The 22,068-nt window shown below is 39.8% G+C and overlaps 1 protein-coding gene across 1 annotated transcript in view; it reads left to right on the forward strand.

Moving 5' to 3' along the window:
• Positions 1–22,068, forward strand: part of PTPN9 (protein tyrosine phosphatase non-receptor type 9) — a 75,308-nt gene that overhangs the window by 32,555 nt on the left and 20,685 nt on the right. Inside the window, exons 2-7 of the mRNA XM_045795148.2 lie at positions 983–1,126; positions 3,568–3,657; positions 4,365–4,489; positions 9,835–9,940; positions 17,144–17,254; positions 19,204–19,532. Coding sequence (XP_045651104.1) covers positions 983–1,126; positions 3,568–3,657; positions 4,365–4,489; positions 9,835–9,940; positions 17,144–17,254; positions 19,204–19,532 — 905 coding nt within the window. The remainder of the gene's footprint in view (positions 1–982; positions 1,127–3,567; positions 3,658–4,364; positions 4,490–9,834; positions 9,941–17,143; positions 17,255–19,203; positions 19,533–22,068) is intronic.

Raw genomic sequence — 22,068 nt, forward strand, 5'->3', positions numbered from 1 at the left:
AGTTGGTGGAGCATGTGACTCTCAGTCTCCGGGTTGTGAGTTTAAGCCCCACACTGGGTGTAGAGATTACTTAAAAAAATAAAAATCTTTAAAAAAAAATCCTGATGTGAATCCTATTCAAAAACTAAAGAAACAGAAGAGTAGTTTGGCTAGAACAGAAATGGGTTATAAATGTAAGGAGAAATAGATCAAGAGAGGATAGAAGAATTTGGGTTAATCAAGAGATAGGAACAATTCTAGAAACAGGCCTCTTGCCAGCTCGGGATCAGACGGTGAAAATTAAAATTTCCTACTCCTCCCCCAATATGAGGCTCTCCACCCATCTTCCAGCAACCACTATCCAGAGGGGCTGTTAATGACTCTGGGCACTAGTGTCTGGGTTTTGGGGCTGCCATGTGAAGCATGAAGAGGTCCTGTGGGGTCAGTCAGCATAAAGAACAGTTGGCCTTTTGACTTGTTAAATTCTTCTTAATAGCTTTGCTGCTCTCAAATAGTATTGCTAATTCCAAAGCCAAAACCATTTTCTGATGGTTTTGCTGTATCCAGTTGGCTTGTTGGGACCAAAACAGCAGCTGAGACCGCTGTACCATGATGCACATCGTGCAGTAACCCTTTAAGGGGCCCATCCACCTTTTATTGTAAACAACAACAAAAATAACAAACTGCTGTTTTTTTGCTTTGGGGTAAGTAATTTGCATCCTATTTGGGTGCCTTAGTCTCCCCCCTCATTTTTTCTTCATACATCCCTATGCTAAGCCCTGCTCTCTGAACCTGGCTCTGGCTTCTGGCCTCATTGCGTAGTATGAATTTTAACTATTTTTGCTTTAAGACCTGTTTTCCAGCTTTTGTCTTTCCCTGCTCCTTGTAGGAAACTTTGGGTTCACAGTTACTTGAGGAAAGGATGTTTTTTTTCTTGCTTTTTTGTTGTTTCCATAAATACGTTCTCTGCTAACTAAATTTTCTTTACTTTCTTTGCCAACAGGCCACCAAGCAGTTTCTTGAAGAGATTAACAAGTGGACAGTTCAGTACAATGTTTCCCCCCTCTCTTGGAATGTGGCTGTCAAGTTCCTCATGGCCCGGAAGTTTGATGTGCTCCGCGCCATAGAGTTGTTCCACTCCTACAGAGTATGTAACTTGGGGGGTTGGGGAGGGGACCTGTGGTAGTTGGGCTGTCTCTGTTGCTGTTTTCTGTGTCACACACTGCATGCAGTGGTTCTCTGAGAGTTCTCCCCACTCTCATTTTTAAAAAATCAGGTCAATATCTAGGAGCCCTACCTTGAAATCAGAAAATCCTTTTGACTAGATAAAGAATCTCTCTAAATTAAAAAAGGAGGATAAGGCATGCCAGGATTAGTTCAAGACTAAAAGCTCAGTTATGCCTATCTTGTGGGTCATACATACAATATTGTGTGTCTCCTACAATATTCACTCGTTTATTCAACAGATGTTTATTGTATACATAGTATGTTCCAGGTGTAGAGATTACTATTTAGAAAGAGAAAGTAGACACACAATTACAGAAAGTTATGTTAAGGCACTACTTGGTTCTACAGAAGCACATTTACTTAGAAGGGTCAAGGAAGCCTTCTTAAAAGGAAATTATTTCTAAATTAAGATCTGAAGAATAGATTAGGAATTGGACAGGGGAGTATGGCAGAGAGAATAGAAGTTCAGATTCCTAGTGACAATAGAGAAATTGAGCCTAGCAGTCATGCTTATTGAGAGTGGAGGCATGTCAAGAGATAGAGCAGCAAAAGTAAGCAAGGCCAGATCATGAAGTAGCTATTATTTTCTTAAGGGCACAGAAATTCATTGAAGGTAAAAACAGCAGAATAACTTGATCAGATACGCATTCTGAAATGATTTTCTCACTGTGCTTTAGAGAATGGATCAGGACTGTCAGACCAATTAGAAGGCCATTGTACTTGGAGAGAGACAATTGTGGTGTCATTAGGTGTAGTATCAGGGGAGATAGAGAAAAAATGGGCAGATTCTAGAAGTAAGATTGGTAAAACAGGGTTGCTTAAACTGGTGTGTAAGGAAAGAAGAGTCGAGGGTTTCAGGGTGGCAGGGTAAATGGGTAGTATTCACCAATTTTAGGAGACACTGAAATAGTGCAGGTGTGTGGAGAGACAAGGTCATGAGTTCCGTTTGGCCATGTTAAATCCGAAGTGCCATCGGAATATCCAAATAGACATGTTCTTTAAGAAGTTGGAATGGGGTTCAGGAAAGAAACCTGGACCAGAAGTAGAGATTTCGAGTGACCAAAGTAGAGCTGAATATTGGAGCCATGAGAAGGTGTGAGGTCATTCCAGGAGAGTATGAGGAGAAGGTATGTAGGGCTGAATGTCACCTCAGACTGTTTGCTATCTTGGGTTCAGTGTTGTCTTACAAGTTGAATGTGACTGCTTTAGGTAGGGCACGCACTGTCCTGTAACCGTAGCACAAACACTGTCTTCGCTTGCTGCCCTGCCTCTGAAGGCATTTGGATTTGATTTTAGGGATGAATTGAGCAAGAATATAAACAAAGGCCTGGTGTGTTTTGTTCACCAATGTGTTCCTAGCACTTAGCTCAGTGCCTGGCACATAATAATTGCTCTACAAATATTTGCAGAATAAATGAATGAGCCAGTAAATGAATTGACTGAGCAAATGAACGCAAATGAACAACAAAAAAACCCCACAAGGGGCACCTAGGTGGCTCAGTGGCTTAAGTGTCCAACTCAGGTCATGATCTCACGGTTGTGAGATCCAGCCCCGTGTCACTTTCACTCTCCTTCTGCCCTCACTCTCTAAAAAAAAAAAAAAAAACCCAGAAAACAACAAAAACAAAAAACAAAAAATGGAGACTTAGTAGCAATAGTTGAAGAAATAGGAAAACTGAGAAGAGTATTCTCTATCTCTGATAGAGAATGTCTTAAGGGAAAGGGAAGGTGAGTGGTCAACCTTGTCATGTAAAAGGAGAGCTGAAAATGCCCACTGGGTTCACTGACAGGAAGGAAGGTCCTGGCCCTGAAACGGCAGCTCTCAGTGCAGTAGTTAGGTTGGGGGGAATGAGAATGCAGTGGACTGAGTATTAGGGAACTGAGGATGAGCTTAAAGATTCTTGCTGTGGAGATAAGAAAAATGAGGTCATGGTAGGTCTTGTTAGAGAACATATGAAGGGGACGGATGGCTCCTTTTTAAGATGGAGGAGGCCTCAGCCTCGAGGATGTGTGAGAATGTCTGCTTCCAGACATTTTTGGGGTGCATATTTAATACTTGCTGCAATATCACTGCATGTATGTTTAAGAACTTTGACCCTGCACTCTAACAATACATATTAGTTGGTCTTCAGGGTTAGGATTCTCACTGATTTAAAGGAAAATATCATACCTAAGAGGCTGATAAGGTGGCATTGGACGGAAATTCAGATAACAGTGGGCCTGAAGGGTGTTAAAAAGGGATTCGTGATTCAGTTAGTTGACTTATAAAGTCCCTTATCTCTGAGATTTGATGGTTACATAAAGCTGGCCTAGATATACGGTATTTTTATATTAATTTATCTTGCTGTGCTTTATTCTTAGGAAACACGAAGGAAGGAAGGCATTGTGAAGCTGAAACCTCATGAGGAACCTCTCCGTTCTGAGATCCTTAGTGGGAAATTCACCATCTTAGTGAGTCTTTAGGAACCCTTCTTGTAGTGTCTCATTACTTCCTTTTGTAGCTGTTGTACTGTTTGAATTTTGTTCCTAGATACCTGATCCTGAATCTAGAGAGTCTCAGCAGTCGCAGACACGAAGCAGCTGTGCAGTTGCACAAAATAATTCTAGTAACAGGTGAAATTATTGAGAATCAGTTGTACAGTAGTAGGTCAAGCAGAGTTTCTTCACTGGTCCATTAGACTTAGTCAAGGTCTTTGGGTGGGTATACAGTGGTTCAGAGGCCCATCCTTATTGGATTCAGGCTCTCTCCACCTAGAGGTCACAGCCATTTGAATAAGTATACAATGGTACTTTAAGGCAGAGCATGGAAACCATGGTTGTCTTCTGTGGTTTTCCCCTGATGTGGGTTTCTTTTGCCATCCTGTCTGGGAAATAAGCTAGGCAGCCAGTGTAGACCATCCTTTAATCTCTCTGCCATTGACATGTTAAGGGAATGTAGTTTTTCCCTACCACACAAATAGGATCCAGGGGCTGCTAAGAATCAGGCATGGGATGAAATAAACATTCTTCTCTTCCTGGAGTAACTGATGCAAGTCAGAGAAGTATTGCCAGCATCTCTTCTCTTCATATGAAATTTTTGTCTAGGATATAAGAAGCCTAAGTGATTGTTGTGATTTTCTATTTAGTTTCTAAATGTTTTTCGTTTTATTTGCTTGTAGAATGTTCGGGACCCAACAGGAGCCTCCATTGCCCTCTTCACTGCCAGATTGCATCACCCCCACAAGTCAGTCCAACATGTGGTACTTCAGGCTCTGTTTTACTTGCTAGACAGAGCTGTGGATAGGTGAGCATGAAGATATGTTTTAGTTGGTGATAGTCCTTGACTAAGTTGATTAACTCAGCAGTGCCTTCACCCTGCTCCTAGAATGTGCCTCAGGAAGTGCTGTGAATAGAAAACATTCCATGTCCTTAAGGGCTTGGCATGTTTCCAGGTCTATCAAGATGGTGGGTATTCTTTATCTTTATCTGCTTGGCTCTATTTTAGGATCACAGAAACTGAGAAAGCCAATTAACTAGTTATCCTCATTGTATTGAGAATTACTTATTGAGAGAATGTGAAGGGGAAATGACTTGTGCTGGCCTTTGCTTATTTGCCCTGAATACTGATTTTCGAAACACTCTGGGGCCTCACTTTCTTTGTAAAATAGGAATAATGCCATTTAGGTCAGGATTTTGAGAATCAACATTCAGGAGAGAAGAGTCCAAAAGTACTAAGTTAAGCAAAATCATCTTTATAAACAGGTGCATGAGCAAAAAGAATCAGCTCAGGTCATTTCTCCTTCCCTCTCCAAGGTAAATGGTATTATGACTATTTTAGGCAAAGAAACCAAGCCCTAAAAAGTTACGTGACTCTTCTACAGTTACCACATACCAGTCCAGTTAGGCATAAGATTCTAGTTTCTTTGCTCTTGGCCAGAGCTGTTCATACCCTACTATGTTGTCCTTTTGACGTACTTCCTTTTTTCTCTGGTGATTGCCATTTACAGCCATTTAGTTTGTTATTGGGCTAATCCTCTGGGTTAGAAGTGATGTATCAAAGGCTGAAACCTAAGATAGTAAAAGACATATATGCACAGCTTTAGTCATACCGTGGACTTAGAGGATACGGATAGCCAAATGATGGTCCGAAGTAGGCCTCTCTGTCTAATTCACTTGTTACTGCCTCTTAATGTTACTTCTGTAGTATTTAGCTTCTGCTTTTGATGCTCAATAGGGAGATATATCCAAACCACACACAGCATTATTCTGAAAAAGAGACGTTTACTAAGGTAAGGAGAAAGGACCAGTGGTCTCAGGGGCCCTGTACTGCCCAGTCAGAAGTGTGAAATTTCTCAGTTCTTCTTTCCTGTGATTGGTCTTCAGGTATAATATCCAGAATATAGGTTCCTTTGAAGTGCTTTAGCTCAGGAGAATAAATGAAAGACTCCTTTATCAGAAAATTCACTGGCCTTCCTTGGTGGGCACTTTACGGTCAGTGTACTTCTATAGGCATGGCAGTGGCCAAAGCTTGCTCTTTCCGATGTGAGTATTGATTGGATCCCACAGGAAGACCACACAGGTAAACATACTTAAAACTGTTTTCATGATGTCCACCCTTTTCTTAGAAACCCTTAGTGACTCCTCATCATTCAGAAGGTGCATATAAGATAAATAAATGTGAGACCTTTTCTCCCAAGCAAAATATTCTCACTAGTGAGTAGAAATTCTTGTTTTCCTATATTAATTTTCACCAAGAGCACGAGTAGGGTGGGGAGGGGCAGAGGGAGAGGAAGAAGCAAACTCCCTGCTGAGCAGGGAGCACGACACAGGGCTCCTCTCAGGACCCTGAGATCATGACCTGAGCCAAAGGCAGACGCTTAACTGACTGAGCCACCCAGATGCCCCATCAGCAGTTATAAGAATACCAATTATTGTGTATGGAATTTTACACAGCCTTATGATGTAATTTAACTTATACTGTTGTTTTGTATGTTTACCACTAGATTATAACCTCTATGAAGGCAGGGAACCTTCTTTTTCACATTATATAATAGAAAATCCTCAAATCTCTATGGGTGGCATGGAAATGGTATCATAAACTTCCACACATCCCTTGTCTTCAGAGTGATCTATAACCAATCTTGTTTCATTGATAGCCTCTCACCCACCCTCCACCCTCAATTATTTTGAAACAAATGTCAGGGACTATGTTATAAACATCTTGGTGTTCCCAGGTAACATCCAGCTCAGGAATCAAACTCAGTAGGAAAACAGTTATTCTTAGTAAGGAATTAGCTATCATTGTAAACCTCATATTCTGTACCCAGAAAAACAAAGATCCTACCACGTTTGTATTTATTTCATGTGCCTTTACAGGAAGAGCAATTTTTAGGAATATAGACCCTGCATCATTATGAACTGTAGCTTCTTCCCCTGGCACTGACTTCTCTTTGTTTCAGTCCTCTGCCACAGGCTGGTGCTGTGAGGGGAAAACCTACAGTTCTTTGAATTTGGCCCTTGAGAGCTTGTGGAGAAATGGGAAGTCTCTAGACCTGAATAGTCTACTCAGTAATTGTGCTTCTCTTGTAACACCATCTTTGATCTTGGTGAATGATACTCTCTCTGGAATCATGAAAGGAGTCAAGATTTTGTATTAACTGTAACCTCTTGAGACCATTTGAAACTCAGAAACTGCTGGAAAAACTTGGGTCTACCTCAGAATTAGCAATTTTTTTAAAAGATTTTATTTATGTATTTGAGATAGGGAGAGAGCACACAAGCAAGGGAAGGGGCAGAGGAAGAAGGAGGCTCCCTACTGAGCAAGGTGCCCAATGTGGGGCCCAATCCCAAGACCCTGGGATCATGTGACCTGAGCCAAAGGCAGATGCTTAACCAACTGAGCCACCCAGGCACCCCAGAATTAGAGATTTTTGAAATGCTTCTTCATGGGTGGGTACTTCCACCATGCCAAAAATGTAGGATACAAAATAACATTGAAATTTCTGATTTCAGGATCCTTTTGTGCCAAACATTTTTCTCAATTTTAAGTAGATAGGAAAGGTATTGCTATCATCTATGAGTAATCCAAACAAAAAATTTATTCCTAATGATCTTTTAGGCATGCAGATTGAAATAGATAAGGATCTGGAGGAAGAGTACAACTTTGAGAAGTCTTCAGGCAGTAAGGAGATTGAACTGAGGAATACTTTTCATATCTTCACAAGTTTTTTGTTTGTTTGTTGTTGTTGTTTTTAGAGAGAGCCCATGTGCATGCAGCCCGAGAGGGGCAGAGGGAGAGAGAATTTTAAGCAGGCTCCACACCCAGCTAGGAGCTCAACACAAGGCTGGATCTCATGACCCTGAGATATGACCTGAGCTGAAATCAAGAGTCAGGTGCTTAACCAGCTGAGCTACCCAGGTGCCCCTCTTCACATGTTCTTAACCTCAGTGAGGTAACAAGCTCTTTTCAAGATGCTTTCCTAAGACCATGTATGGGTTTGTTCTCTTCCCCCAACTCCCAAGAGTTATATTCACCATCATTGACCTTAGAGTTTTGTTTCGCAGTTTCCCACAGGTCTGAAGTATTTTCTTAGCAGTGGGCTTCCAGTCCCAATGAATTCTAATTCAGTGACCATTTATCATGTACTTATTTGCAAGGACTGTGCTAGGGACTGTTGGGAGTAATGAGGTGAACAAAACATGTTTTTGCTCCCAGGAGAGAATCAGATAGCTTTACAAAGTTGATAGTGCTTTGGGACACCTGGGTGGCTTAATTGGTTAAGCATCTGACTTCGGCTCAGATCATGATCTCAGGGTCCTGGGATTGAACCCCCAAGCATGGGCTCCAGCTCAGCTCGGAGTCTGCTTCTCTCTCTCCCTCTGCCCCTCCCTCTGCTTGTGCTCTCTTTGTCTCTTTCTCAAATAAATAAATAAATAAAATATTTAAAACAACAACAACAAAAACAAAACAACGTTGAAGGGGCACCTGGATGGCGCAGTTGTTAAGCGTCTGCCTTCAGTTCAGGGCGTGATCCCAGTGTTCTGGGATCGAGCCCCACATCAGGCTCCTCCACTGGGAGTCTGCTTCTTCTCTCCCACTCCCCCTGCTTGTGTTCCCTCTCTCGCTGGCTGTCTCTGTCAAATAAATAAAATTAAAAAAAAAAAACCCAAAAAACAAAAAACAAAACAAAGTTGAAGTGCTTTAAGAACCATAAGAAAATCCCACAGGAAGATTTATGGGACTGGAAGGGGGTGAAGGACAGCAGTACATTTTGATCATGGTTATCAGGGAGGTCTTCACGGAAGAGGAAACTTTTGAGTTGAACATGGAATGTTACAAAATTTGGATAGGCAGATTCAGAAACCTGGGAGGAAACAGTTCAAATTTTGATAACCTAGATGTTCTGGAACATTCTCAACCGAGGAGTTTGGATCTTGATAAATATGCATTAGTAAGCATAATTCCAATTCCAACATGTGAGGGTTTTCTGCCACACCTCCAAGCAGTTCTGTAACACCAACTCAGTGTTTTACAACTCAACTAAATTCTGATGCTGTCTGCCTGATAGATCAGATCCCACAGGTCAATCCTGTAAGACTTGTCCCCCCCAACCCCAACTCCCGGAACACACAGATGCCAGTGGCAAGTTAAGGTTGTCACCTGTGCTTTTTTATCAACAGGGCTATATAGATTGAAGTTTCCAACAACCCCCTTCTTGGGTACAGTGAATTTACTAGAGTGTCTCGCAGAACTCATTTTACTTACTAGGTTTCCAATTTATTATAAAAGGATATAATTCAAAATAGGTAGATGGAGGGGATGCATAGGGAAAGGTATGGTGAAAGGGGCTTAGAGCTTCCATGCTCTCTCTGAGAGGGCCACTCTTTCAGTACCTCCATCTGGAAGCTCCAAACCCTATCTTTTTGGATTTTTTTTTTTTTTTAAAGATTTTTTATTTATTTATGTGACAGAGAGACAGCCAGCGAGAGAGGGAACACAGCAGGGGGAGTGGGAGAGGAAGAAGCAGGCTCATAGCGGAAGAGCCTGATGTGGGACTCGATCCCGGATCACCAGGATCACGCCCTGAGCCGAAGGCAGACGCTTTAACGACTGCGCTACCCAGGCGCCCCTATCTTTTTGGATTTTTATGGAGGCTTCATTAGATGAGCGTGATTGATTAAATCATTGGCCATTTGAGATTGAACTCAATCTCTAGTCCCTTTCCTTTCCCTGGAGGTGACAGAGGGGAGGGTGTGGGGTGAAAGTACCAACGCTGTCTAATCACAAGGTTGGTTCCTTGGCAACCATCCGCATCCTTGTGTGGACCCTAGGGCATTCCAGTTGTCTCATTAACATCTCAAAAGACACCTTTAACTCTCTTCACTTAGGACATTCCAAGAATTTTAAAGGAACTCGGTGCCAGCAACCAGGTTGAAGACCAAATACATATTTTTTATTGTAAAATCACAGTATCATAAGAAGTATAGCAGATACCAAAGATAAATCATCTTTTTGTAAGACCAGTATTCAGGGAGACACTTCTTTTGGTCCCTCATGTGTCCCATAACTCTGTTTTTTGCCCTAGGCTTTCAACCTCTCTCATCCATCTTATTACTTATAAGTGTTTTTGTTCCATGGTTGGTTTACAGCTTTGAAACTCAGAGGAATGGACTGGTATTTATCTATGACATGTGCGGTTCTAATTATACCAACTTTGAGCTGGATCTTGGCAAGAAAGTCCTAAACCTGCTGAAGGTAAGGTTGTGAGAGGGCCCCTCAATTCTTCTTCACTGATTAGGATACTTTTTTCTATTCTTTGGGAGACTTAGGAATGATGTAAACTTCAGACATTATGTTCAGTGTAAAGGTCACCTGTAAATGATGACTAATATGTGCTTCCTCAGAATACAAAATGGTCTTAAAAATGAAGTGGGAGGAATTAAAAAAGGAAATGCAAAGGAACATTCTGAGTCATAAAGGAGCGTTGCCCCCTTCCTGGAGTTGTGTAGAATAAGAATTAATGAAGGCCTAGCTATGTCCAGTGTCTGAAAAATGTCACCTCCCCAGTGACTTTCGGACTTTTTGCCTCACTCTAGTCAGAAATAGGTTTTACATGCTGACCTCATACATAAAAGTATATAAACACAAACCATACACATACATGTGGAGTTCTATGTATAGATAAGTTTACTCTCTTATCCCAAACTCGTAAGTCCAGGGGTATGTTGTAATATTTTGAATTTTAAAAGATAATATGGTATATATGCCACTTTATAACCGAACACATTAATATTTTTGTAATAAAATGTGTTATTCATAATGAGTGGAGAAGAATAAAGGCTATAAATAGCCTATGGCATTTCAGGTCAGATTTTGCTGCTCCATGAATTCATGCACCAGACTTCAAAAGAAACTTAAGGTTTTCAGAGCTGTTTAGGTTTCAGAGTCCCGGGATGAGGGTATGTAGATCTTTGTGTACATATTTATACACAAAACAAAAAAGTTTCACAAAACAAGCTTTAACCCTTACTATGTGCACTTTGATAATTCTATTTCCTATTTTAAAAAAGTCGTGAGCTACTAAATTAATTTGAGGACCCATTGAGTGACAACTTGCAGTTTGAAATCATTGATCTAGGAGTCTATAGTCTTTATTCTAGGATCTGACTTGGGATTACTGTGGATGTAGATTTTTAGAAGTGCTATTATAGCTTTATCACAGAGTATATAAAGAGGGTATTTTATTGCATGTTGTTTTCTGGTACTTCCATTGGTCACTCAGCACCATATTACTAAAATCCCTATTAGGGCATTTAGCTGTGATTCAGTTCTTTTCATTGATGAGGATGATACATGTTTTTTTTTCTTTACAAATATGGAGTAATACTATATCCAGTAGTTATGACTCGTCATTTTTTACTTAACAGTTGTGTCTTCATCATCCTTCTATGTCAGTACATATAGCTATTACCCATTTCTTTTCTCTCTCGCTTTTTTTTTTTTTTTTTTTAATAAGCTCTACACCCAGCGTGGAGCTTGAATTCACAGCCCTGAGATCAAGGGCTGCGTGCTCTAGCAACTGAGGGGGCCAGGCACCCCTTTCCTCACTTTTTTTAATGGCAGCAGAGTATTCTTTTTATGGCTGTATCAAGCAGAAAAAAATGAAGTTCATGCCATTTTTTGTGTGTTATTATAAAGGCTTCAGTGAGTATTGTTTTATATACATTTTTATCTGTTTGACCAATTATTTCCTAAGGATAAATTGCTATAAGCAGATTTGTAGGGTCAAAGAGTTCACACATTTAAATTTTGATAAATATTGCCAAATAAGCCCTCAACAGCCTTTTTCACCAGTCTTTTTCACCAGTCTTATCAACATTGATTTGATATTTGGATTTTAATCATATTCATGTTTTTATGGTATTTCTCTTATTACCGATGAGCTTCAGCATATTTTCATGTTTATTGTCAAGAGGTATTTAAAATTTTTTTTCTTCTCATATACTTTACTCAATTTTTAAAAAAGATTTACGTATTTATTTTAGAGAGAGAAGAGTGTGCACAAGGGCAGAGGGAGAGGGAGAAATAGAATCTCAGACTCCCCGCTCAGCAGAGCCTGGGGTACCACCCTGAGATCATGACCTGAGCCAAAACCAAGAGTCAGTTGCTCAACCTACTGAGCCACCCAGGCGCTCCTCATACACTTTACCCAATTTTTTTACTAAAGTGTTTATCTCTTACTAATTTATAAGAGTTGTTATTAAAAATGTTATAAAGTATGTGTTACCAGCACTTTTTTTTATAGTTTCTTACTCACTTTTATGGTGTCTTTTCTCATACTGCTATGTTTTCTTTATTTTTCAACGTAATTTTCATATACTATATATTCTTTAATAATATATATCATATATGATACATAGTATTATGGATAAAATAATTTGCTTTCAAATAGCTATCCGGGCAACATTTACTAACTAATACATTTTTTTCCTACTCATTTGAGATGATACCTTTATATTACACTAAATTCCCATATGGTAGGCATGTCTATTCTGACACTCTGTTCTATTGATTTAGCCATCTAGACCAACATACGCACTGTTTAAGTCTTAAATAAAGTTTAATATCTCATAGGTCAAGCTTCCTGTCACACTCTTATTTCTAAAAGTTGTTTAGACTATATTTTTTGTATTTTTATTCTTTTTACATTTAGTTTTGTGTGCTTTAAATATTTTCAAAGATTTTATTTATTTGAGAGAGATAGAGTAAGGGAGAGAGAGAGAGCATGAGGTGGGGGAGAGGCAAAGGGAGAGAGAGAAGCAGACTCCCCCACTGAGCAGGGAGCCCTTCATGGGGTTGGATCCCAAGACCCTGGGATCATAACCTGAGTTGAAGGCAGATGCTTAGCCCACTGAGCCACCCAGGTGCCCCTTTGTTTTATTTTTAAGTAATCTCTACACCCAACATGGGGCTTGAACTCACAACCCTGAGTTCAATAGTCGCATGCTCAGGGGTGCCTGGCTGGCTCAGTAGGTGGGGGATGTGATTCCGTATTTAGTTCTGTGAGTTTGAGTTTATGTAGAGTATAGTGATTACTTTAAAAAAAAAAAAAAGTTGCATGCTCTACTGAATGAGCCAGCCAAACACCCCCTAGTTCTTTTTCAGTTATAAAAGCAATTCAAGGAAAAGCCTCTGAACCCCTCCCCCAGACACCCCAGTGCCAATGCACAGAGGGTAACCACTTTTTCCAAATTTTAAATCTAAATCTGGTGAGAAAAAAAAATTTTTTTGAAGATTTATTTGTTTGAGAGAGAGAAAGAATGAGCTGGGGGAGGGGCTCGGTGGCTGGATCTGAGGATCTTGAGATCATGGCCTGAGCCGAAGGCAGACACTTAACTGAGCCACTCAGGCGCCCTGAGAAAAAAATTTTTTTTTAAATCATCATCCTCTTTTGATTAGATGAACTTTAGAGTCATTCAGTCAAGTTTGGGGAAATGAAAGATTCTGGATTTTACTTGGATGTAGTGAATTAATTAAGGGAGAATTCACATCTTTATAATGTTACTATCTCCCATCCAAGAATGTTATACTTTTTGGGGCGCCTGGGTGGCACAGTCAGTTAAGCATCAGACTCTTGGTTTCAGCTCAGGTCTTGAGATTGGGGCCCACGTAGGGCTCCGTGCTCAGTGCAGAGCCCGCTTGAGATTCTCTCTCGCAGTCCCTCCGCCCCTTGAGTCATGCTCTTTCTCTCAAATTCATTAATTAATTTAAAAAAAAGAATGTTATACTTTTTAAAAAGTCTTTTGTCATATCTTTCTTTTTTTTAAGATTTTTTTTTTATTTGGGGGGGTGAGTAGCAGAGGGAGAGGGAGAGAGAGAGAACCCCAGGCGGACTTCCTCCTGCGCTTAGACCTTATGGCAGGGCTGGATCTCAGGACTCTGAGATCATGACCCTAGCTGAAACCAAGAGTCCGACAACCTAGTAAAGCCACCCAGGTGCTCCTTGTTATGTCTTTCAACAAAGTTTTAAAATTATTTTATTTGTTGTATATGTGTCTTATGTAGTTTATTCCTAGGCTAAAAAATACATATTCATGTATTTAAAAACACAACAGACACCAAGGATAAACTATCTTTTTTGTAAGACCAGTAACTTACAGGGAGAAAAAGAGAGGGATAGAGATAATGTATGTGTGCACAAGTGTTATTATAAATCAGATGTTTTTACCATTATAATTTTATGCTGATTATTATTTATAGGGTGGCTAATTTTTTCATAATTTATCTTTTATACTTAAAATACTGTTATAATAAAAAAAATTTTCATTGTAGGGGCGCCTGAGTGGCACAGTCGTTAAGCATCTGCCTTCGGCTCAGGGCGTGATCCTGGTGTTATGGGATCGAGCCCCACATCAGGCTCCTCTGCTATGAGCCTGCTTCTTCCTCTCCCACTCCCCCTGCTTGTGTTCCCTCTCTCGCTGGCTCTCTCTCTGTCAATAAATAAATAAAATCTTTAAAAAAATTTTTTTTTCATTGTAGAAAATTTTGGACAACTCAGACATTAAGATTTATAATATGTGGAAATAAACTGTTGACATTTTGGTGTATGGCACTTTCTTCTAGATGTTTTTCAATATGATCTTAATTATGTTCATACAATTTCAATATACAGTAAGCTCCAAAAAGTTTATTTTATGAATATTTGTAATTGCTGAATAATAGTCTATCCTGTATTTACTATAATTTTTTAACCATTTCTTTGTTGTTGGGTATTTTCCCCATTTTTTATAATAAACAGTTTTTTCAGCACTTTTATATTCATCTTTTTTTTTTTTAAGATTTTATTTGAGAGAGAGAGATAGCGAGAGAGAGAGCAGGAGCAGTGGAGAGAGAGAGAGAAGCAGGCTCCCCACTGAGCAGGGAGCCTGTAATGGGACTCAGTCTCAGGACCTTGGGATCATGACCTAAGCCGAAGGCAGATGCTTAACCAACTGGCCACCCAGGTGCCCCAGGATATAAATATTTTAAATAAGGTTGTAAAAAATAAAAGTAATATAAAGTATTATAGAAGATAAAAGAATAAAATTAACATAACTCACAATCTTTTCAGAGATAAACTATTGAACTTTTGATATAATTCTTATAATCTTTTTTCTCTGTGAAAGTATAAATGTGTGTGTAATTTTTAAAACAAAATTAAGGTTATAGTTTTAATCCTGTTTCGTTTAATTAAGAGTATATTGTGAGCATTTTCCATAGTTGCAAAAAAATCTTTGAAATCTTCATTTTAAAGGTTATAATATTAATCTTATTATAGGATAATAGCATTTTTGTTAACCCCTACCCATTTTCAGACACATATATTCTTTCCAGTTTTAAAGTACTATTTTTAACTATCAAAAATAAAGGTGTAATAAACATTTCTGTTCATAAAGCTTTGTGTTTCTGGTTATTTCTTAGAATATCTGAGTCTCAGAAATGGAATTACTTGATCAGAGGATATGCACATTTTTAAGGATATATAATGCTAGATGCCTGCTAGAAGATATAACTGTTTACTGTCCCATCAACAATATATGTGGATGCCCTACAGTCATTTAAATGGAATAGGCCTGAGTGTGTAGTTCTTTGCTCTGAAGAAGTAGATATAATGGCTTCCGCTTTTTAGTTATCATTTTGTGAAAATACAGATATTTTTCCAGACTGCTTTTTGACCTGGCAGGGAGGGCCTTGGCTATTTAGTCCTGAAATAAATTATTGTTGTTGTTTAAAGATTTTATTTATTTATTTTAGAGAGAGTGTGTGAGCACGTGCACGCAAGCAGGGGGAGGGGCAGAGAGAGAGGATCTCAAGCTGACTCTGCACGACTCTGCATGGAGCACAGAGTCCATTGCGGGGCTCTATCTCACAACCCTGAGATCATGACCTGAGCTGAAACCCATAGGCGCTTAACCAACGGAGCTGTCCAGGCACCCCTAAATTGTTGTATCTCAGACTTTAGTGAAGAGGAGTATGGAGCATTTTATTCTGGATACTGTATATTCTCTATTGGGGATGTTTGTGGACCCCCAAAATCAGTGGAAGAATAGCCAGAGAATGACATGTCAAAATGAGAATCAATCTTTTTAAAAAGAATAGGGAGAAGTGGTGGAAGATATTTAGCCACAATTTCCTCTTTTTTTGTTGTTTTTTTGGTTTTTGATTCCTTGGGAATAATTTCTTCCCAGTTAGAATGCCAATATTACTTGGTATCCCTGCCTGTGAGAAGGGCTGGGATATTAAACTAAATGAAACCAAGGGCTCTGAATTAGGAATGAATAATTTTTCTATTTTTATGCTTTGTGCAGATCAGGGTGTCTCCTTCCCTTTAGATTTCATTTGCCCTTATGCCCACTAGATTATATTTATTGACTGAATAAATGAATACATAACTAGATGAAGAGATGGGTAAAAAAAATGATTATAAACACACAGGTTTCAGAATAAAAGGTTATGAGAGAGATGTTTCTTTCATGTTCTGTTTATTCATGATCTAATTTTTCTTAAAGTTTTTAAAAGATTTCATTTTTTTAGAGATTTATTTATTTATTTGAGAGGGAGAGTGCAGGGGGTAGGGCCTGGGAGAGGGAGAGAGGGTCTTAAGGAGACTGCTCTGAGCGCAGAGCCTGACTTGGCCCGGATCTCACAGCCCTGAGATCACAACGTGAGCCGAAACCAAGAATTGGATGCTTAACCAACTGCACCACAGAGGTGCCCCAAGATTTTAATTTACTTTTAAGTAATTTCTACACCCAACATGGAGCTTGAACTCACAGATCCCAAGATCAAGATTTGCATGCTCCATGGACTGAGCCAGCCAGACACCCCTTTCTTAAAGTTTTAATAAGCAGAACTTGAAGATGCACACATATATGCTGACAAAAGTCAGTTCTCAATTTTTGATCCAGAAAGCTTATGTTGACAACATAACATCATAATTTTTAAAAGTAAATCACCTTTTGGGGCGCCTGGGTGGCTCAGTTGATGAAGCGTCTACCTTTGGCTCAGGTCATGATCCCAGTGTCCTGGGATCAAGCCCCATGTCAGGCTCTCTGTTTAGCAGGGAGCCTGCTGCTTCTCCCTCTGATTCCTTCTCCCTCTGCCTGCTGCTCCCCCTGTTCTCTCTCTCTCTCTCTCAAATAAATTTTTTTTAAAAAATCACCTTTTAATTTTTTTATTAAGGTTTTAATTTTAATTCCAGTATAGTTAACATACAGTGTTATATTAGTTTCAGGTGTATAATTTTTAAATTTTTAACCACTTCTGTAGTTACTGCAATGAAACCTGAATTAGGCTTTAGACTCCCCCTGCTGGGTAAGGATGGGGAAAAGAGCAGAAAACCTACACTCTGGATTTGAACAGTCACAGATTCCAGTGCCTTAATTGATGTCTTTAAATTTTCATGTGTGTTCTCCACAGGGAGCATTTCCTGCTCGTTTGAAAAAAGTACTGATTGTGGGAGCACCAATATGGTTCCGAGTGCCCTATTCCATCATCAGCCTCCTCCTGAAGGACAAAGTGCGGGAGAGGGTAAGGCAAGCTTTATTTTATTTGTAGGTGGGGGTGGTTATTTGGAGAAGGTGGTGAACTTCCCATTTCTACTGTTGAAACCTGCCAATTAATTTTTTACCTTCAATAAAATTCTTCTGGCCTGTCTCCTAAAGTGCTTTCTGCTTCTGTTAGTGTATCCACTTATATTCTGTGCTTTATTCTTTACTCAGGTCGGTATAGGCTACCTCTCCCACTGTACAATAAGTTCCTTGAAGTTAGGAACTAGACATAGTTTGTCTGGCACTCTCCCTCCATAGCATCTTGCATAAAGATAGCACTGAAGGAGAGTGTCCCATGGATAACTTAGGGATAACTATTCCTTCCAAAATTTAGCCTAGTGCTACACATGCATATTTAACAATCTCTAATAGAATTGCGTAAGTCGAACTGGTGTTTGGATTTGTTCAGCAGGAAATACTAATCTGTTCCTTGACCACCAGCGTGGTGGAGGAGAATCTCTCACTATATTTCTTTATATGTCTACTTCCATTCCTGGCATTTTCTCTTAAAACACCTTGTTGCTTCCTAATTTCAAAAGTGTTGTCTAAAATTATCGTTATTCTATTATTATCCCCTGAGTTTTCCAGGACTGAAAGATTATGGTTTTATTCATTCATTAATTTCTCACCCTTGAAAGAAAGGGCATATGAAACAGTGACATAATCTAATTATAGTTGCTGTGAAATATTATTAGAGATTTTTGTAGAATAAAATTATGAGATTATATCAGCAACAATGCAGATCTTTATAGCTGGGGAAACTTGTGTTGGAGAGGGGAAACTGAAGATGTTTAGTTCTGTGGAAGTACTTAGGGACCTAGTAACTGAGAGGAGGAGAAATCTTTTCCAAGGTACTCTTTGATAGGACTTCTTAAGCAAATTCTTGCACTTGTTATATTGTAAGTATTAATATATGTATAAGCTCAAAATATATGAGCACCTTTACAGTCCAGGCTCTGGGCCCTGAGAATTAAAAATGGAGTGAGACTTTCCTAAGCCTTACGGAGCTCATGTTCCTGCTCGGGAACACAGAGATAGACATGTACAGAGAACTGTGGCCCTGCAGGAGCACAGAGGAGAATATTGTATCGAGCAGTCAGGGAGGGCTTCACAGAAGAGTTGAGCTTTATAAGCTGGTCCGTGAAGTAGCCGAGGAGGAAAAGAGGGCATTCCAAGAAGAGACAACAGCAAGCGTGACGAGCATTCCCATTTCACACAGATTTCATGGAAAACCAGGTAGGCCAGTTTTGTCCAGTAAGGCTGTGTCTAAGCAGAGAGCAGAATTAGGATTACTTTTCTGGCAGTTTTCCTGGGCTACCCTGTATCTGGGTGACTAGTCTAGTGTTATTTTTGTAGAAAGCTACCTTTGAGAACGTCCATACTGAGCTGTTAGTAAAGCACCAGGCTTAGGGTTGGTTACCTTAGTATGGGGTTGACCAAAAAAAAATCACTACCTATGCATTCTTAATAATCAAAAAGGCAAATGCCTGCATGAGATGTCACTGGGAAGCGTTGTTAATAGTACAAAGGCTTTGTTCACTGTACCTTCCTTTCAAGGTATATAAAAGGGCTCCTGGGGCATCTAGCTGGCCTAGTCAGTAGAGTGCATGACTCTTGATCTTGAGGTCATGAGTTTGAGCCCCATGTTGGGTGTAGAGATTACTTGAAAATAAAATCTTAAAAAAGGCAGGGGCAAATTCTAGGAGTGACTTTGATATACATTCTGGGAATTCAAACCTTTGGGGGAAATTATAGGACTTTAATCCCAGGCAGATGAAATGCAGTCTGCTTCTTTTACAAGTATACCAAGTATTTCAAGCAAATTTCATCCCATTCTTCAAACCTAATATAAACACATTTGTTCTTTACCTTCACTATCTATGTCTTTTTTTCCTGTCCATACTCACATGGTTCTTTCTGTCTTTCCAGATTCAGATATTAAAGACATCTGAGGTCACCCAGCACCTGCCCAGGGAGTGCCTTCCAGAAAACCTGGGTGGGTACATCAAAATTGACCTCGCGACTTGGAATTTCCAGTTCCTACCCCAGATGAACGGCCACCCAGACCCCTTCGATGAGATCATCCTGTTCTCCCTCCCTCCTGCCTTAGACTGGGACTCAGTACATGTTCCAGGTCCCCACGCCATGACCATCCAAGAGTTGATGGACTATGTTAGCACCAGGCAAAAGCGGGGGATATATGAGGAGTATGAAGACATCCGCCGTGAGAACCCTGTTGGCACTTTCCACTGTTCTATGTAAGTAGGAAAGGTTTGGGCCGACATGCTTCTGGTGCGTGCTGGCAACAGCGCCATCCACATTACATTTCCTTAACAGAGGCTCTTCCTGGTGTTAAGGAGCATCACTGTCACTCAGGTGATGGTTCTCTCATCCAGGAAGAGGCACCTCCTGCTTTGGTGTCTGTTGCCAATATCCTATATTCTGAATTTCTGAAGGCCTTTAGTACCTACAGGGGAACCATGTAATAATGGATGCATTTTAAAATATTTCCTGAAATGCAGATGTTTTGGGGAAAAAACAAAAATGTAGGTTCAAAAATGTAGGCTCTCTATTCCTTTCTTCAGTGTGATCTCTGGTTCTTTGATTTGGGCAGTTTCTCCCTAGAGCATTTATACTAGAACATTACTTTCTTAGGAGGGGTGCTGGTGCATTTAAAATAATCCACAGTCAGTAAGAGAAAAGAGTTAACTCTTAGGAATTTGGCCTTGTGGGATTTTCCTTCTATCCAAATCTTACTACAGAACTAGCTGGCTAGTTTATAACTGGTTCATAATTACTTGGTAACTATCATTGGCCATAGAGCATAGATCATTTCTCTTACTGCTCTCATTTTACCCTGTTTTCATTGGCTGCAGCAGAAATTTCTGTCTCTCTGTTGAAAACTAGGGAAACTGTCCCAGGCTCAAGTTCCAGCATAGCCTAAAATCCCCTCTGTGATTTATGCAGGTTATTTCCCTTCCCTGCACCCCATTTTTCCTGGATGTAATATATGATGTTAGACCCTGATATCCACCTGCTTGTGTAGCTTAAATGTTTTAGGAATCCATGATTCTGTGAATACCTCTTCCCCTTTGTAATTCCTGTCCAGTTTAGTCTGTGTACTGTAAAGAAGATACAGGGAGAGAGACTTAGCAAAAGGAAAGAGGGAAAAGAATGAATTGGAAACAAGGGAAGAGAGAAGAAACACTTGAGAAGAAAGTCAATAGACAGAGCAAGAATGCAAAAGAAGAGAAAAAAAAAACCCAAACAAACAAGAAAGCAGAGCATATATCAAAGTGGAGAGAGTATCCTTTTCTCCCACACAGCTGTTTGTTTCTTACCAGTTTACAACTCTATATGCATCCAGTCTTTGTCCCAACCAGTTTTTCCCCCTGTAGTTTTGAATCAAGGAAGTATTATGGAACAGAGAGGAGTACTGGGCTGCTCCAAGAGGATGCATACTTGTCTTGGGGATTCCTAACTTTGTTCTGGGGGCTTCTGCTGTGAGATCCCTGAGATGTCATTTCTACCATCTTCCCCCTTCCCTCCATTAAAAAATGAGGTTTGGATTGTCCTCTTGGCATCACCCAAACCAGCCATCATGTTATAATCAGAGAATACCTCCCAGTCCTATGGAAGGACTTCCTAATCTTGCCCCTTATTGAATGAATGAGTCCCCACTTCAGGAGCTAGAACCCAGAATCCTCATCAGCTCCAGGTCTCTGTCTTATACCAAGTTCCAGTAAAACTGCTTATACAGAACAAATTGTGTCTCCCTTGGAGTTCTAGATTATGAAGTAGATCTCAGAGTACTCATTGTTGTCCAGGATGCCCATGGACCAAAACCCTTTCTTTCTCTTTTTTCTTCTCCCCTACACCACTTTTTCAAAAGGTGTGTTTTAAAAATTTATCTTTTTATTATAATTGTAGATTCACATGTAGTTGTAAGAAATAATACAGAGAGATTACATGTACCCTTTCCAAAGTTTTCCCATGGTACCATCTTCTAAAAGTATAGTATAGTATAGTATAGTATCACAACCAGATATTGATATTGATATTATCCACCAGTCTTATTCAGATTTCCCGAGTTTTAGTGTATGTATGTGTGTGTGTGTATTTAGTTCTATGCGATTTTTAGCCCTCATGTTGGTTTGTGTATCCATCACCATAGTCAAGATACAGAAGAATTACATCATCACATACCTCGGTCCCACCCCTCCCCATCCCTAACCCCTGCAACCACTAATCTGGTCGCCGTTACTATAGTTTGTTTTTTTTTCTTTTCTTTTTTTTTTTTTTTAAAGATTTTGTTTGTTTATTTTTGCGCACAAGAGCAGACGAGTGGTGGGGAGGGGCAGAAGGAGAAGCGGACTCCCCGCTAAGCACGGAGCCGGGCTCCATCCCAGGATCTCATGAACTGAGCTGGAGGCAGACGCCCAGCCGACCGAACCACCCAGGCACTCCTATAGTTTTTTCATTTCAAGAATGTTCTTATATAAATGGAATCATACTATATGTAACCTTTTAGGATTGGCTTTTTTCCCTCAGTGTAATTCCTTGGAGATTCACCCAAGTCGTTACATGTATCAATAGTTTATTCCTTTCTATTGCTAAGTACTATTCCATGGTATGAATGGTTTGTTTAACCGTTCACCTGTTAAAGGACATCTAGGTTATTTAGAGTTTCTGGCACTTACAGGTAAAGCTGCTATGAATGTTTGCGTCTAGGTTCTGTGTGAACATAAGTTTGCATTGCTCTGGGATGAATGTCCAAGAGTGTGACGGCTAGGT

Source organism: Ursus americanus, chromosome 28, assembly GCF_024610735.1.
Source record: "Ursus americanus isolate L20-20 chromosome 28, mUrsAme1.1.p, whole genome shotgun sequence".
Classification (NCBI taxonomy): domain Eukaryota; kingdom Metazoa; phylum Chordata; class Mammalia; order Carnivora; family Ursidae; genus Ursus; species Ursus americanus.